General features: G+C 42.1%; 1 protein-coding gene and 1 long non-coding RNA gene across 2 annotated transcripts; both read right to left on the bottom strand.

Annotated features, from left to right (window-relative positions):
* Positions 1–3,036: 3,036 nt before the first annotated feature.
* On the bottom strand, positions 3,037–13,087 carry LOC140934193 (cartilage matrix protein-like). The gene is made up of 13 exons (XM_073383863.1): positions 13,082–13,087; positions 12,951–12,983; positions 12,602–12,662; positions 11,735–11,871; positions 10,203–10,422; positions 9,660–9,689; positions 8,984–9,315; positions 8,405–8,624; positions 7,177–7,230; positions 6,402–6,721; positions 5,962–6,036; positions 5,251–5,280; positions 3,037–3,288 (listed from the first exon to the last, which is right to left on the bottom strand). Exons 1-13 carry the CDS (start codon positions 13,085–13,087, stop codon positions 3,037–3,039), a joined length of 1,770 nt encoding a protein of 589 aa, XP_073239964.1.
* Positions 13,086–15,393, bottom strand: LOC140935290 (uncharacterized). Its single transcript, XR_012165189.1, has 3 exons — positions 15,259–15,393; positions 14,457–14,547; positions 13,086–13,308 (listed from the first exon to the last, which is right to left on the bottom strand). It is a non-coding gene; the product is annotated as an uncharacterized lncRNA (long non-coding RNA).
* Between the last annotated feature and the right edge of the window lie 317 nt (positions 15,394–15,710).

Raw genomic sequence — 15,710 nt, 5'->3', positions numbered from 1 at the left:
CGAGCGGTTGTGTGCCACTCATGCGTGGTGAAGCTTCTCTATTAACTTCTTTCTTCCATAAGGAACTCAAATTCCAAATTCATGACAACGAATATTGTACCCTTCTCAACGAGCCCACCTACCCCTTCCCTAGGCGGGGTTCGATTCCCCGGCGAAGTTGGCTGGCTGACTGGCTCCGTATGGAGGTGCCCCCTCCCATTTTGGTGGTCTTTTTACCGTGTAGATTACCCTAGTTTTTTTGTTTTTCTTTTTGTCGGATCGTTTTGTTCCCTTTGTTTTCATGGCCTTGGGGCACCGCACCACGCCCCTTGCACCGCCAAAATACAAAAAAACTACCCCTCCCCTAAGCTAACATTAACACTTACTTTTAACTTAGGGCAAAAAGATGCCTTAGGGGAGGGGTAGGTGGACAGTTTTCCAGAAACCTAAATTGACCCTGGAAGAGATAATAAACAAAACAGAAGTCTACTCACGGAAGCGCTTTATTATCCTCAGGCCACGCCATCTCTTTCCTCTCCGTATGATATATATTCTACCTCTCCTCTTTACTGGGACACGCCTTCTTCCAACTCTTATGTAACGCACGAAACGTGGCTTGACAAGTCTAAGGCGGCGTCCAATTCGCGCGTACAATTTTCGGCGACGCAGCCGTAGACGGTAAGTCCTTCGCGCAATGCGTGCAGTAAGGCGAAGGTGGCCAATTCTAAACATGCGTCTTCTGTAGTAGTAGTACCAGTGTTTTCCTGGCAGTACTCTACACCACTGTCGATATATCTTCACCTTCCACATGTTGCCCACCCTTCTCATCAACCTGTATCTACCCTTGATGTAGGCCTTTGTGAAGCGGAGACGTCTAATTTTTCTTCTCCATCTGATCGTAAATCTTAGGGTCCTGTTGATGCGATAACGTTTCCTTCGGAAGCTAACGATTGTCCTTCCTGTGTGAGAAAAGGGTAGAGAATTTAATCAAAAGACCACTTTTTCTGTTTGGAATGTAATTGGCGATTATGTTGGTGTGACAAAGGTTTATCAAGTGTCACCCTTTGTAATTAGAGTAAGTTTAGTTATGAACTTAGAACTACCGAGAAATAATTCCAGTGAGTAGCCACAAGCTCACGTTTCTTCCCAGCTTCAAAAAGTCGCTTAAAAGCGGTCTGGCTATATATTAAAATGTTGTTGTTATTAACGTACGTCGCCTTCGTCGACGTCTTCTTCGCCTTCTTCGTCTTCTTTGTCTTCGGATCCTTCGCCTTCGTCGCGTTCTTCTTTTTGTCCTTCGTCGAATTCGCCGTATTCTTCGTCGTCTTCTGATCACTCTTCGTCTTCGAGAACCTGAAATATATTCAAACCTTTAATGAAAATGTCTCGAAAGTATTTTAAAAAACACCTGCAAAGATCAATTGATTAATCGTTTCACTCTTAAAGTGTGAAAAAGGAGGGCTGTAGACCAAAAAATTTTACTAGTGTAATAACTAAATATTTATAAAAATCAAAGGTAACCGTTTTAGTTGTTCTCACACGCAACTAAAACAAGGGAGAAAGGGGGTCGGGTGCAGTACTGTGAGCAATCTCGTCCCACAAATGTGGGAAGGAAAGTAGGGTGGGAGCCTAGGTGACTAGTGGTCGGGTGGGGAACGGAAGGCGGCAGAGGAATAACCCGGAGTTAGGAGTTCTAAAAGGGCTGCAGGAAGTGGGAGAAATGGAGAGAAATTATGCAACAATGCTTAATACTAGGCAATAAAAAACGGGTTAAAAGGAGGAAGACAAGAAAAAACGGGTAGGAGCTGGGAACACATGATGCGGGAGGCGGGAGGGTTCTTGTGCGGAAGGTGAGACAGGAAATGGCGGGAGGTGTTTGTTCTAGAAGGGCGAGAAGAGAGAGAAAAAGAGGGAAATTGCACAACAATGCTTAATCCTTTGCAATCGAAAATGGACTAAAGGGAGGAAGCCAAGAAAAGGGGGGCAAGAGCCGGGAATTCAAGGAGCTGAAGGCAAGGAAGTTTGGACCTTCTGTCCAACCACCTCCCCGATACACACACACACACCATCACCACCACCACCACCACCACCACCACCACTAATGTGGCAAGATTCCGGGAGGCGCGCGACGCAAATTTGGGTTGAATTTGTAGTTGGTTCATGCTCTTGCACCTTCTGATATGGAGTGGAGAAAAGTGCAGAAAAGTAGAGAAAAGTGAAGTGGAAATTATTCAAAAGCAGTAAAAATCCACTCTTTTCAAGAGAGTTCCTCGCTGCTCCAGTCTCACACGCAAGGCAATCATTAGACTGCTGGCATGTCGTTAGACACTAAAGAGATAGATTACAGGGTGGATAGAAAGGTCTTGTTCTAACTGGCTGCGAAAAGTTTACCCTCGTGCCGGTACTTTCTGTTGAGTTCGGATCCAAAGTAGAGGTAGCTAATCCCGTAAGGTTCAATTACCAGCCGATGTTGGGCCGCACTCACGAATAAACCTCCCGAAAAAGGAGAGAATCACAGACCGGGCTACGGAGACGGCGGAAATTGAGCCTACACATATCGGAGCGAGAAAAGCACCCTTTGCCGGCGGTATGAAATCACTTTTCACGTTCTTAGCCCCTTATTCTCCGTTTCCCTCAGACTTGAAGCTTTGAATAAACAAAAGAATGACCTAAAACATACCTCGCCTTCTTCGTGGTCTTGGCCTATAACCGGGTCTCACGCCTACAGAATAATGCCGTATAATATGATATTAATCACGAGAAATGGATAACCACTATTATAAAGACACAAGAAGTACTCCATGTACAATTCATCCAAACTTTTTTGGTCAATTTTTTTCTTTTACATTTCTCTTTTTAATACTTTCTTCAATTTCGTTCCTAGATATTATGCTGTAAGAGGCTATTTGGCCTAATACTTTCTCACCTTCTTCAGGGATGGAGAGTTACATTGCGCCATACCAATTAAAGCTAGTATCACAGTTATTAATTTACTGGCTTTTCTTTCAGTTAGTTAGTCAGTTAGTTAATTATTTCTTTAGTTACTTAGTTATTTTGTTATTCTAGTTGTCTTGTATTGCCCACTTTACCTCTGCATGCTCGCCGCCCAATGGTGTTCACGATGGAGATCAAATTTCTGAATGGCGCAGTTAGCACTCGTTGACGGTCCCCGGCGATCTGTCTCAGCTGGTGTGTATTGTAATGCTTGCCTATTCCCACAGCGTAACAACTAATTCCTCTTCGTCGCAGCATTCGCCCAGGAGAAACAACATTATCCTGTGACTTGCCGTCAGTCATCACAATCTCAACCTAAACATGACGCGGGATTTCCAGTTAGCAGACATAAAAAATTTAATCTCACTTTCATCCTCCTCACTCAGCTAAACTGGCGATTTTTTCTGGGATTTCTGAGACACCATGCCATTTGGTTGAAAAAACAGCGCTGGAACAAAGGGGCTCTACTTCCTTCTGAAGTCCAGAGCCCGTTCTCATATTTGCCGAGACGGCATTAATAAAGTCAAACAACCCAGGCGTACCAGGTTCGTCGCAGATTTAAGATTGAAGATTGAAGCCGTATACGAACGCCACTTCAAGTCTTTTCATATGGAGGCTACCCCTCTAAAAACGGCAAAATGGACTCGTTCGAACAGAGCAGTCTCCCTCACCTGAAACGTTTTAATTTCCATTAGATGAAAAACTCGTCAAAATCCGACACCAATCTGCACGGCTAAAGGTGTCTTGGGAGAACTGGACATTGGACGAAAGCAAAATGGGCGGTACCCACACATGGCTACTGTTGGTCCCTTATCCATCCGAACATCAATTTGCTTTCATTTGGCGAAATCAGACTGTCCAGACCAGTTTCTTACTTCTATCCTAAACAATGCTGTTATCTTTGGTCTTACATCTGTATATGTATCAGTCCTATTGAATGAAAAACTGGGCTATTTTGCCCGCGACCGGAGCAGATTTGTAATCTTGTTTATATCAGACCGAGGGTACGGTCAAGATGGCTACATATTAACCAAGCTATTTATTTACCTTTTATATTTTCTACGTTTCTATAAACAAAGGCGAATTTGAGTCCAAATAAAAAACGCAAAAAAAAGCGAGGCCAACATCCGTCCATCTTGCTTGAAAAAGCCTCGTCAATAAAGACTTTCTCGTATCGCCGAAGCTAAGGCTGTTTTTCTTGCGAAACCAAAAGCGGTAATGCCGGAGCACGTAACCGTAAGATAGAAAAATCTCGCCCTTTCGAATAGCCAAACAGAACACAGGATTCGCTTTATCTTACCCATCGCGAAACCAGCCATATTGAAAATAGTATCTAAAAGGTTTAAAGGCACTTATTTATCAATGGGCCATTTGCACGATGGCGTCATTTTACTACTAGGACCAGAATCCGTTACGTTTTTCCTGTCATATTTAAATTTGATATTCCCAGCGAGGATTAAATCACAAAAGCCCTAATTTGCACAACAAAGCAAAACCCTGGAGGATTCTCGTTGTAGTAGTAAAATGACGCCATCGTGTAAGTGGCCTATTATACAAGGTATTTACCTTACGAGCCCCCCTTCGAGCATATCGGAACAGCGTGCTGTAAGAATACCGCATTGCCCATCCTGTCTTAGTCCATCCTCTGGGGTATGGTATGCGGTTGATTGCTGACAGCAGTTGCCTTTTACGGCGATAGTATTTGCTAAACCTGAACATGAGTCGAGGCCTTGTAGAATACAGGACGACTCCGACACGAGTCCGGCCACTGTTGATTTTGAATTGCCTTACAACCCTTTGGACGAATCTCAGACATCGCTTGAAGTTTCCTTTGCCATAGTGCTCAATACTTCCAGAGCCATCAATAACAAAAGCCAAATCGACCATTGATCGGCACACTAGGACCAACATAAACCTTTTGTTAGCGAAATTTTTTCACTTTGATTACTGACGTAACTGGCAAAGCAACCGACCGCTTGTTCGGTAGCAAAACCGTTCCCGTGTATGTCAATTTGTCTAATGTCACTTTGGTTAACTCTCCCACTTCTTTAGCTAGTGTTGTATTGATCAAAGTCAAGAATATTCCACCACGAGCCCTCCAAAGAACCCAACAAGTAGAATTATTAGCCAAAGACGCATTTGGCAAGCAAATTGACGTGAAAAACAAATTGGTTTGTCCGGCCAGTAGTCAGTAGTGATTGTAATATCAGAAATAGCAGCATCAGTATCGAGAAAGCTTAAATAGTGCATAACATATGAAAAAGTAAAAAGATATACCTGGCTTCTTTCCTCCTCTAGGTCGTGCTCCTGAAGATGAAACAAAAAAAGAGCTTTTAACATAGGAAATTAGATAATTCTCCTGTACCGAAAAGACATAAGGGCAGTCGATCTTACCTAGCAGAGTCGGCCCTTATTGTGGTTGCAAACGTTACTGTAAGATTACCTGTCGTTCATGAACCCGGATCCTTTCTTAGGAGTCTGATGGTACTCTCTAAGTTTCTAAATAGGATTTGTGCCGTTTGCGCCTAGTCGCTCCGTTTCTCTTCTAACATCTGGCCCAAAAAGGCCGGCAAAAACTGACAACGGTGTTAAAAAGACGAGCACTATTGTTCCTGTTGGTAAATTACAGTTTTTTACAGTACAAGCATGGGTTATTATTCAGCGCAGTTTTGTTGCTTGGCATATACGGACACCAATACGATACAAATATATAAAGGCAGCGGCGATTAAACTGCGCTTAGCGATCCACGCTCGACGCTAATTCCAAGAACTTTATAAATCGCGCTTCACCAGGAATTACTGAATCAATGTGAAAGGGATTAAATAACACAATATATTTGCACCTCTACAAGCTCGTCGTCCAATTGTGTTCACGATGGAACCCAAATTTTTAAACGGTGCGGTCACAACACGGCGATTGTTTCCAGCGATTTGTCGCAGCTGATTGGTGTTGAAGTGCTTTCCGATTCCAACGGCGTAACATCTGACCCCCGCTCTACGGAGTCTTTGAGCTGGCCCACTCACACTGTCCTGTGACTTGCCATCAGTCATCGTTATGACAACCTAAAAGATGATGATCAGATGATGATGAGGCAGTTAGGATGCAGTTAGGATGATGTTTTAGGACCAAAACGCCATCATGTTTTGTACAATTTTCTAGCGCAACATGTCTGAAATGCAGTATTTAATCGGTGGACTCGATGCGTAGTTACTCACCTACCCCTCCCCTAAGCCAATATTAACTTGTACTTCTCTCTTAGGGCAAAATTGTGACCTAGGGGAGTGGTAGGTGGTCAGTTACCCAGAGACCTCAATTACTCCGATATGTTGACGTCAAAAACTAGAGAAAGGAAGGTGGGGAACTTTTGTGGCGTTAACGATTCCTAAAAATGTTTACAAACAAGTTTTAAAATATATCCAATTTATACCTTACGAACTCCTCTTCGGGCTTTTCTAAACAGCCGACTGTAGCAATAATTCAGAGCGTATCCGGTCCTGGTACCTCCCCTGGGGTACCTTATTCGTCTAATTATGGACAAAATAGAACTCTTTGAACGATATCGGAAGTCGGAGTAAACACGGGGACGTGACGAGTACACGATAAGTCCAACTCTGGTCTGGCCGCTGTTGAATTGTCTGACAACCATTTCCACAAATCGTAGACATCGTCTGAAGTTTCCTTTGCCGTAATACTCAATGCTTCCAGAGCCATCGATAACGAAGGCCAAGTCAACCTTTGATCGGCAAACTAAACAGAAAACAAAACCGTTACCAAATGTAGTTCGTTCTTCGTTAAAGAACTTCTTACTAGCAAACTCTCTACTGTTTCAAAAATAAGCAAATGATTAAGTAGATGACTCTAAAATGATGGTAGTCAACAAAACAGTCAAGGTAAAAAACATAAATGCATACTAAAAAGAAACAACCTGTTGCAACTGAACAATTGAAGGTCTTTGGATACGTTATGCAGATCATAGATCAATGGATGGGTTTTTCCAAAACTCGGCTTCACTTTAAGAGAAACATTTCTTCCAAAAATTGGTACGCAGTGGCGGAAGATAGAATTTATTTTCAGTATTCTTCAGTCGATAAGAAGAGATGTCGTCACGATCAATAGATCGTTTTTTGCTTCCATATGCCCCATTCTCTGTTTAATTTCAGAGCTAACGATTGAAAGGAATTAAAGAATATTTTAATACGTACCTTTCTTTCTTGGTCGCCTTGGTCTTGGTCTCGGTCGAGGCCTGGGTCGCGCACCTACAGGACATTGCGGGTGGAAGAAAATGTCAGTCATCAGAGAATGAGGATAATTGCACATTAAAGACTATTCCCTACTTCAGAAACTCTAGAGAGGATGGGTACAAGCTTTGGGTGTAGTATTTTCTGACATCGTTTGGATGGACAAGCGTTAGGTATGATTGGTTGATGGTATACATGGCAGCCATTAACCAATCATAAGTAATGTTTGTCCACCCAAACAGGTTATGGGCTCCTGACCCAAATGATCCCAGAAATCGTTGCGCCAAAAGCTTGTTCCCATTCCCCTCACAGTTTCTGGAGTGGGGAATTGATTACTTAGGTATACTCTTTAATGCATCGACACCAGGGATGCATCCACACCTTACAAGCCAGTTTTTGCCTTGTACAATAAACATCAGTTTTTCGTTCTTTCTTTATCCATGAGCAACTTTATATCTCCATAAATCTTTTTGAGGATTTGAACCAACACAAGGGACATGTAAGGCCCGGGTCAAACAACGCTTTTTACATCAGCCGAACTAATTACAGTTATGGTTAACCTAAATTATTTCCTTCGCCTCTCAGGTAAAACTGTGGTACTTAATTCACATGAGTGTTGAGCAAAATGCACAGCCAGTTTTTTTTTTCTCAGCAGCTTTGAAAGACAAATTAAAATGATTTCGGCAAACGTGAAGTGCGGCTTCAGACCCGAGCCTAGCAGAAAGGTGTAGAACCCAAAAAATCACAACACAGACAAAGCAGAAACACTCGAATTTTCTGATCGTCTCCTAGATATAGGCGGAACTATTCACTTCAATTCGCTAAAGGGACGGGACATATTGCAAAACGGTAGAACAGATTTATGGCAACCTTCAGCTTGCAACCCTTTGTCCCCGAGATGAGCGATGAACCCTCCGTGCGGTCAAACGAACGAAATTGTCCAAAACTTTTTGCTCCACGAATTCAAAATAACAAAATAGCGCAGGAAGAGACTACAATGCAGCATCATAACATCCCTGAGACGAGCTCTTGCAACATATCGCCTTGTGTTTCCAACCTTAAGGTCAAGATGAGGTTTAAGATCAAGCCTCAAGCTATTTTGCCTTCTCTTCAGCTTCTCAAGTCGAAAACATGACTTTGAAGAACTTATATATCATTATCTACATCAGACGTCTTGTACTGCCCACTTTACCTCTGCATGCTCGCCGTCCAATGGTGTTCACGATGGAGATCAAATTTCTGAATGGCGCAGTTAGCACTCGTCGACGGTCCCCGGCGATCTGTCTCAGCTGGTGTGTATTGTAATGCCTTCCTATTCCCACAGCGTAACAGCTAATTCCTCTTCGTCGCAGCATTCGCCCAGGAGAAACAACATTATCCTGTGACTTGCCGTCAGTCATCACAATCTCAACCTATAACATAAGCCAAGATGTAATGAGACTGAGACAGTTACGAGAGAGCCCTAATATAACTAAGTGCCAAGGGACTAGAAAAATGCGATGGTTATTTTAAAAGGATAAGTTATGTTTGGGTTTTGTTACAAAAAAACTTTATTGTATCTGACTATGGCGAAGAAATGTCTTTTGCTTTACCGAGGTATTCGTTACATCGACGATTCATTGATTTCAAAATCTTAGTTTATTGCCCCTGCCTCCCCATTCGCCTCCCTTCTCCCTCCCCTCCCTTTCATTTCCCCTTCCTTCCCCTCCCCTCCGTTCTGAAATTAAGAAAGCTTTTTGCCAAGGTCCACTTTTTTATTTAGTGCCTTTACCTTACGAGCCCCCCTTCTAGCATATCGGAACAGCGTGCTGTAAGAATACCGCATTGCCCATCCTGTCTTAGTCAATCCTCTGGGGTATGGTATGCGGTTGATCGCTGACAGCAGTTGCCTTTTACGGCGATAGTATTTGCTAAATCTGAACATGAGTCGAGGCCTTGTAGAATACAAGATGATTCCGACACGAGTCCGGCCACTGTTGATTTTGAATTGCTTTACAACCCTTTGGACAAACCGCAGACATCGCTTGAAGTTTCCTCTGCCATAGTGCTCAATGCTTCCAGAACCATCAATAACGAAAGCCAAATCAACCATTGAACGACATACTAAGACGAAGATAAACACTTTGTTAGCACCTTTTTATTATGTTGCTTATGTACGTAACTGGCGGGACAGCCGACTGCTTCTCCGGTAGCCAATCAGCACATTTATGCATCAACTCGTCCACAACTGTTTGTAACATACTAACCGAACGTCAGGTATATTTAAACACGACCGTGTTCCAAACAAGTGGGCGAGTTTATCAAACAAGTAAGCGAATTGGCATGAAGGGTGAATTGACTTGTCGGGGCAGCAGTAGCAGTGATCGCAGTTGAAGAAAAAGCGGTCTTAGCATTGACGAAGGACTAGATCTTAATGTTTATCAAATGAAAAACAGTTAAATATCTACCTGGTTTTCGTCCTCGCTTAGGTCGTCTCCCTAAAGACAAAACGCAACAGAACCTTTAACATGCGCAATTAAAGAATTCTAACGCACCGAAACATTAGAACAGCTAATCAGAATAATCAGCGTCGGCGCTTATCCTGGTTGCATAAGTTACTGCCATAATAAAGTTAAATTTATTTAGTTAACAACGAGGAGAGCGGGCGTGGTCAGTAGTTTAACTCACGCGTGGTCAGCCTCGCTAGCATCACCTCCATGTGCTCTGACTAGGGGCTGGCTGTGCCAAAAGTGGAAGCCCCTCGACATCCCGGGCATATTGTTAATTACTTGTCAATTACGCACTCGGTCCTTCTCTTCAGGATTCTAACAGTTCTCTCCAGTTCTCTAGTTTCGTTAACAGTATATCTATCAAATACGCCGCAAGTGTGAGTGTAGATCCTGTGATAGGCTTGGCCAGCTTAAATTTAGCCTCTACGTAACTTAGGGTCATTTAAAGACAAAGCTAGTAACTGGATCAATGAGTTACTAAATAAAACAATTCATTTGCACCTCTACAAGCTCGTCGTCCAATTGTGTTCACGATGGATCCCAAATTTTTAAACGGTGCGGTCACAACACGGCGATTGTTTCCAGCGATTTGTCGCAACTGATTGGTATTGAAGTGCTTTCCGATTCCCACGGCGTAACATCTGACCCCCGCTCTACGGAGTCTTTGAGCGGGCCTAATCACACTGTCCTGTGACTTGCCATCGGTCATCGTTATAACAACCTAAAACATGATGATCAGATTCTTAGTTAACCTGTCACTCATAGAGTGAATGATGGAATCTTGTCGGGTGGTTCTAACTGTTGTGTCAGTGGACCAAATCACGCGATGTAACATAATAATAATAATAACATAATTTATATAGCGCTAACTCCACTAATTGACCAAAGCGCGATGTAACCATTCAAAAAAAAATCTTCAGCAGTAGTTTTACATACTATTTATTTAGTATGTTGTTCTAACTTTTGAGTCTGTGGATGAAATCCTATGGTGTCACCATTCAAATGAAACCTCTTGAGCAGTACTTTCACAAAGTACTATTTATCTACCTTGTTGTTCTAACTTTCGAATCTGTGGACGAAACCCTGTGGTGACCATTGCCATTCAGGTGAAACTTCTTCAGTGGTACTTTCACACGATGCTTTTGTTTTCACCACGTTGCCTCTATTTTAGTTGGAAATTTCGTCCCGTTTTGATTTTTAAGAGTAGAAGGGTGTATCGGACTTTCAAAATAACCGGCATGTTCCAAAAACGTTTTCCAAACATAGAGAATGCTTAAAGGAAAAGATGCACTTTAAGCAAAAGTTACCACAAGAGGTAATTTCAGCTTTCCTTTGTCAAGGGCCTGGGACAAGAAGTGGTGGGCAGGAAGAAGTATCCGGGGGGAAATGAGGGAAAAAAATTATTTTATTAGCCTAATCGTCCTCCCAGTTAGAGAATAAGCATTCGAGTGGGCACAATTGTCGTCGACGGTTTTTCAACTTAAATAGCTGCATTATTATTTTTAAAAAATATTTTGTCTTGGGACCAAAAATGGGCATCACGCCTAGTACAATTTTCTAGTGCACGTCGGGAATGGGCATAGATTACCTATCTAATTCATGTCTACAACCAGAGTAACATTTTATTGATAAAGCAGTTTACGTGTGTGGCAGCTTGAAAAAAAACCTTCGACAGTATGGGATCTTTCACGTCCCACAAGAATAAGCAGCGCGTTCTTATCAATTATATTACAACCTTGAGAGGTGGTTCTCCGTGGCAGACTTGCGCATAACCAATTGCGCTAACCAGGCGGTGCTAAAGTTTCAACAAAATTATTTAAGAAGTACTACAATATACATCAAAAGTATACCTTACGAACTCCTCTTCGGGCTTTTCTAAACAGCCGACTGTAGCAATAATTCAGGGCGTAGCCGGTCCTCGTACCTCCCCTAGGGTACCTTATTCGTCTAATTATGGACAAAATAGACCTCTTTGAACGATATCGGAAGTCGGAGTAAAGCCGAGGACTTGACGAGTACACGATAAGTCCAACTCTGGTCTGGCCGCTGTTGAATTGCCTCACAACCATTTCCACAAATCGTAGACATCGTCTGAAGTTTCCTTTGCCGTAATACTCAATGCTTCCCGAGCCATCGATAACGAAGGCCAAGTCAACTTTGGATCGGCAAACTGAAAAGAAAACAAAACAGTTACCAAATGAGGCTCGTTCTCCGTTATAGACCTTTCCAACAACATAGAAACAGAGGCACGCTAATCAACTCAGAATGTAAAATACATAACCCTTGAGGGCCTTGTCCACTTACTGTGAAACTCAGAAAACCATGAACATTAGAAACATTTATGGAATTTTATTGTATTACAACGAAAAAACCAGATCTGGACTTGCAACACACAAATCACGATATTTTTCCTACCCTCGTCTAGGAACAAGTGTTTATTATCTGCTTACTGACAAATGTTTGTGTTCAAAGATATGGAGGAATGCTTGCCTCGTACCCAGACGTCTCTCTCTCGATGAAAATTTTCGAGCAAAGGAAGGCGGGAAGGAGAAAACGGGCTTCACCTCGCTACTTGCTCCTTCCCGTGGTCCATTGCGTTTCGTCACCAGTTCACCCTCGTTTCGCGCCTGAGGAGGAGGCAGGAGAAGTACTTTTTGTGTCGCTGTATAAAATTATTTCTCAAAACGTGGTTTTACTGTCATTTTTACTGCGATTAACGTAAACCATTCGTACGTTTGCTTCATCATTTGATTCTGTGGATAACATTCACGCTGCCAGGTGGTATTGATCCCCTCTGCTCATTTTTGTTCATAATTAGTTTTGGGTTTTAAATAGTCTTAATCTTGAACCTGCCCTTGGCTGGACTGTTCAATGGAAAATAAGATTTCAAAGCTCGTTACGTGGGTTAAAAATAGAAATATTAACCTCGTTTCGGTCGACGAACACGTCCTCCTCGCCCACCTGAAAATAGCAAATGAATAAGAAAATTGATCACAGTCCCTTGCCAGCGTGTTCGCTTACTAAAGACATTTAATACAGCAATTCTATCAGAACTTTCTATATATTCACCTCAGGTGGACGCTGTAATCAACTAACTAGAATGCGACCATCTGTTCCTTGGCGTTTTTTGTGGATACCCTGTTCGCGCGAAATACATTTTCTGGAGCGGTTGCACAAGATTTTTTTATTAAAATTATTAGAACCTTAGGTTAAAGTGCGACAATTAAATATTAATAACAAGAAACTTACTTCTTCTTCGTCTTCTTCGACGTCGCCGTCGACCTACAAAGTTGTACAATTATAATGACAAGAAGTTTGTTAGAAAAAAAAAATGATAGTAGGACCATTCGAGAGACGGTAGAAGAGAGAGGTATACCTACCTCCATATCGAGGGATACGGATGCGGATGACACTGGGACCTCTTCTACGGCTATGGCTTATCTGCCTGAACCAAGAGGGTCGGCGCCCAACGTAGCCCACACAAGCGAAACTTCCCCTGTAGCCAAATCTTAAGTACCGAGTACTGATCCCAATTCGTCGAAGAACAGAGAGGTAACGTCTAGCTCTGTAAACGGCCTCGTCTTGTACAGCAACCAGAACGATTCGTCTGTTGTGCAAAGAAGAGAACATTATAAAGCAGTTAGTACATTTCTAAATGATTGACCCGTCTTGATAGTGTCACGTATTTACTAGGATTTGGATGCGTTGCAAGGGAAGGATTTTAACTCAAAACTCTTGCAAAACTGATTTGATCTTCCTTGGTCTCTACCTCTCAATCTTCTAAACGCAATTAGGAGGAAACGCAACAATAGCCAGCGAAACGAGGAGGGCAAGGGAAGGAAGAAGGTGTTCTTCCCGTCCATCATCCATTGTGTTCCGCATTGACACACGAGTCTAGTTAAACTGGAGTGACACAAGTCCACTTATTTGCAGAAGGATAATAAGCTTGGTAGACTGTCTATGTGAATCTATTCGTTGTTTTCAGTTGTAATTGTGATTCTATCGCATCGTAGTTTTACATATTCAATAAGTGTAAAAGTCCCACAACATTTCCTTTTCTGACTCTCCCATGACTACCAAGGACTATGAAGGGATCCAATCAGAAGTCAAGGCACAAGCACAGAGTCACCACCAAGCGAGAAAAATCCCTTACTTCAAAATTCAGGTTTTTCCTTTATTCTCAAACAATCAGAGAGGAAAAGCTGTTTAAATATGACAATAAATTATCATGGTTGATGATGTCCGCAATTCTCATTACAGTTCTCATTGTCAAAGCATTTATGTTAAAAGAAGAAGTTTGATGCTGATCACACTCTCGAATTGAAGGGGCAATGTCACGAGAATATAGCTATTTCAGGTTAATTCTGTCCTGAAGTCACTATTTAATGCCCTCACCCATACACAGAATGCTTCTCTGGAGTTATGAAGAAGACATCAGCCAAATTTTACCAGGGAGCACTAGCCATTATAAGTTTTTTCGCGATTTTTGCACGCATAACACTAAAACTTGAAACGTCGGCCCAACGTTTTCAAGTTTCAATCCATTTTCATTCCTGCCATCCGTTGTAACAGACAACAGGAAACAGTTTCAATGCCAAAATATAGTCTTAAATAACAAAATTGGACCATTATTTGTGGAATTGTACTGACGCGAATAAAACGTTTTAGCTTGTTAAAAGAGAGCAAATAGTGTGACGTAGCCAATTTAAAGAGTTTTGAAAGCTTGTAATGTTTAAGACATAGTACAGTACCTACCCGCGTCTGATTCTTCTGATGAAACTGTAGAAACGTCGCGCGTGGTAGGTGGAACCGTGGGTATCAAAGTATCGACTGTGTTCAACCTGACCTATTTATAACGGGACAAAAACATTTTCAAAGAAAGAAGTCAATTCAAGTTTAAAAATATTTACCGAGGATGAGCTAAATTTTCCTCTGTAAAGTAATCTTATTTTATATAGTGAATTTCAAGGACTTTATGAAGAAATCAAGAACTTTTCCAGGACCTTAACCGAATTCAAGGATTTTTCAAGACGACTATTAAAATTCAAGACCTTTCCAAGATTGTACGAACCATGTCAACACAACGTCTCCTTACAAGGAGTTTCTCTAATCAAGGTGGCACAGAACTGCTTCGTTTATAAATAGAGAAAGAGCCCAGAAGATCCTTCTGTTACAACAAACGACGCATCGCGATGTCTAGAGATTTTACGTGATACAAGGATTAGTCCCAAGCACAATCCGAAACAGAGAGAATCAGGTTTCTCTCCGTTTTCGGGGTCCTAAACTCTTGATCACTGGCTTTGCGCTTGTACTTGATTTCCCTCCTTATAAGGAACAGTATGGTGTCTCGCAAACGCTCGCCAGCAAAAATGAACTAGTTCATTATGAGGTGGTGATAGCCAAAAGATAAGTACACCACCGGTAATCTGGGATCCATCAGCGCGAATCTTGTCTAAATTTGGTCATTTTGTTACGCCGGTAACATTACGACTAAAACAACAATCTCAATCTTTTTTTTTTTCTCGAGAAACGTTTTGCTAACAAACAAGGGCGTTACCTGTTATACGATTGACAACAACAATGTCGAAACCTCGACGTTTACGAGAATAGTCTCGTCCGTTAACTTTGATATAGGCCCGGGCACGACCTGCCAACATCCTGCCGTATCTCCGGTCTTCAAAGCCTTCACTGCGAATAGCTACCGATATCGATCCTGAAAAAAGACGGATTATCAAACTTCATGCAACCCCTACCATTATAATAAACTAAAACTAGAAATACGTGTATCGCAGAACCTCGCGAAGCTCGGGGGGGGCATAAAATGTCAAGGATGGAAGGGGGAGAGAATTGGAGTAAATTGGGTAGCTTGGGGGGGCGAGTTTCAACACTGGCTCTAAGATTGGAAGGTGAGATGTAGTTAATCGTCTTTTGGTTGGAGTAAATTTCAACCCAGTCCTCTTTTATTAAAAAGGAGTTTCTGGGAGTTAAATGGAGTTGGTGTTGTTAAGG

The sequence above is a fragment of the Porites lutea genome, chromosome 4, assembly GCF_958299795.1.
Source record: "Porites lutea chromosome 4, jaPorLute2.1, whole genome shotgun sequence".
Classification (NCBI taxonomy): Eukaryota; Metazoa; Cnidaria; class Anthozoa; order Scleractinia; family Poritidae; genus Porites; species Porites lutea.
This window is presented reverse-complemented; position numbering and strand designations above follow the sequence as displayed.

What these genes read in the sequence shown, in the direction of transcription:
- LOC140934193 (XM_073383863.1), bottom strand. An exon ending in TATTTCTATTTTTAACCCAC is followed by an intron (nt 11,872 to 12,601) that starts GTAACGAGCTTT and finishes TTTTCTTTTCAG; the next exon opens with TTTGCCGATCCAAAGTTGAC. An exon ending in TGGACGACGAGCTTGTAGAG is followed by an intron (nt 9,690 to 10,202) that starts GTGCAAATGAAT and finishes TTTTGTCTTTAG; the next exon opens with GGAGACGACCTAAGCGAGGA.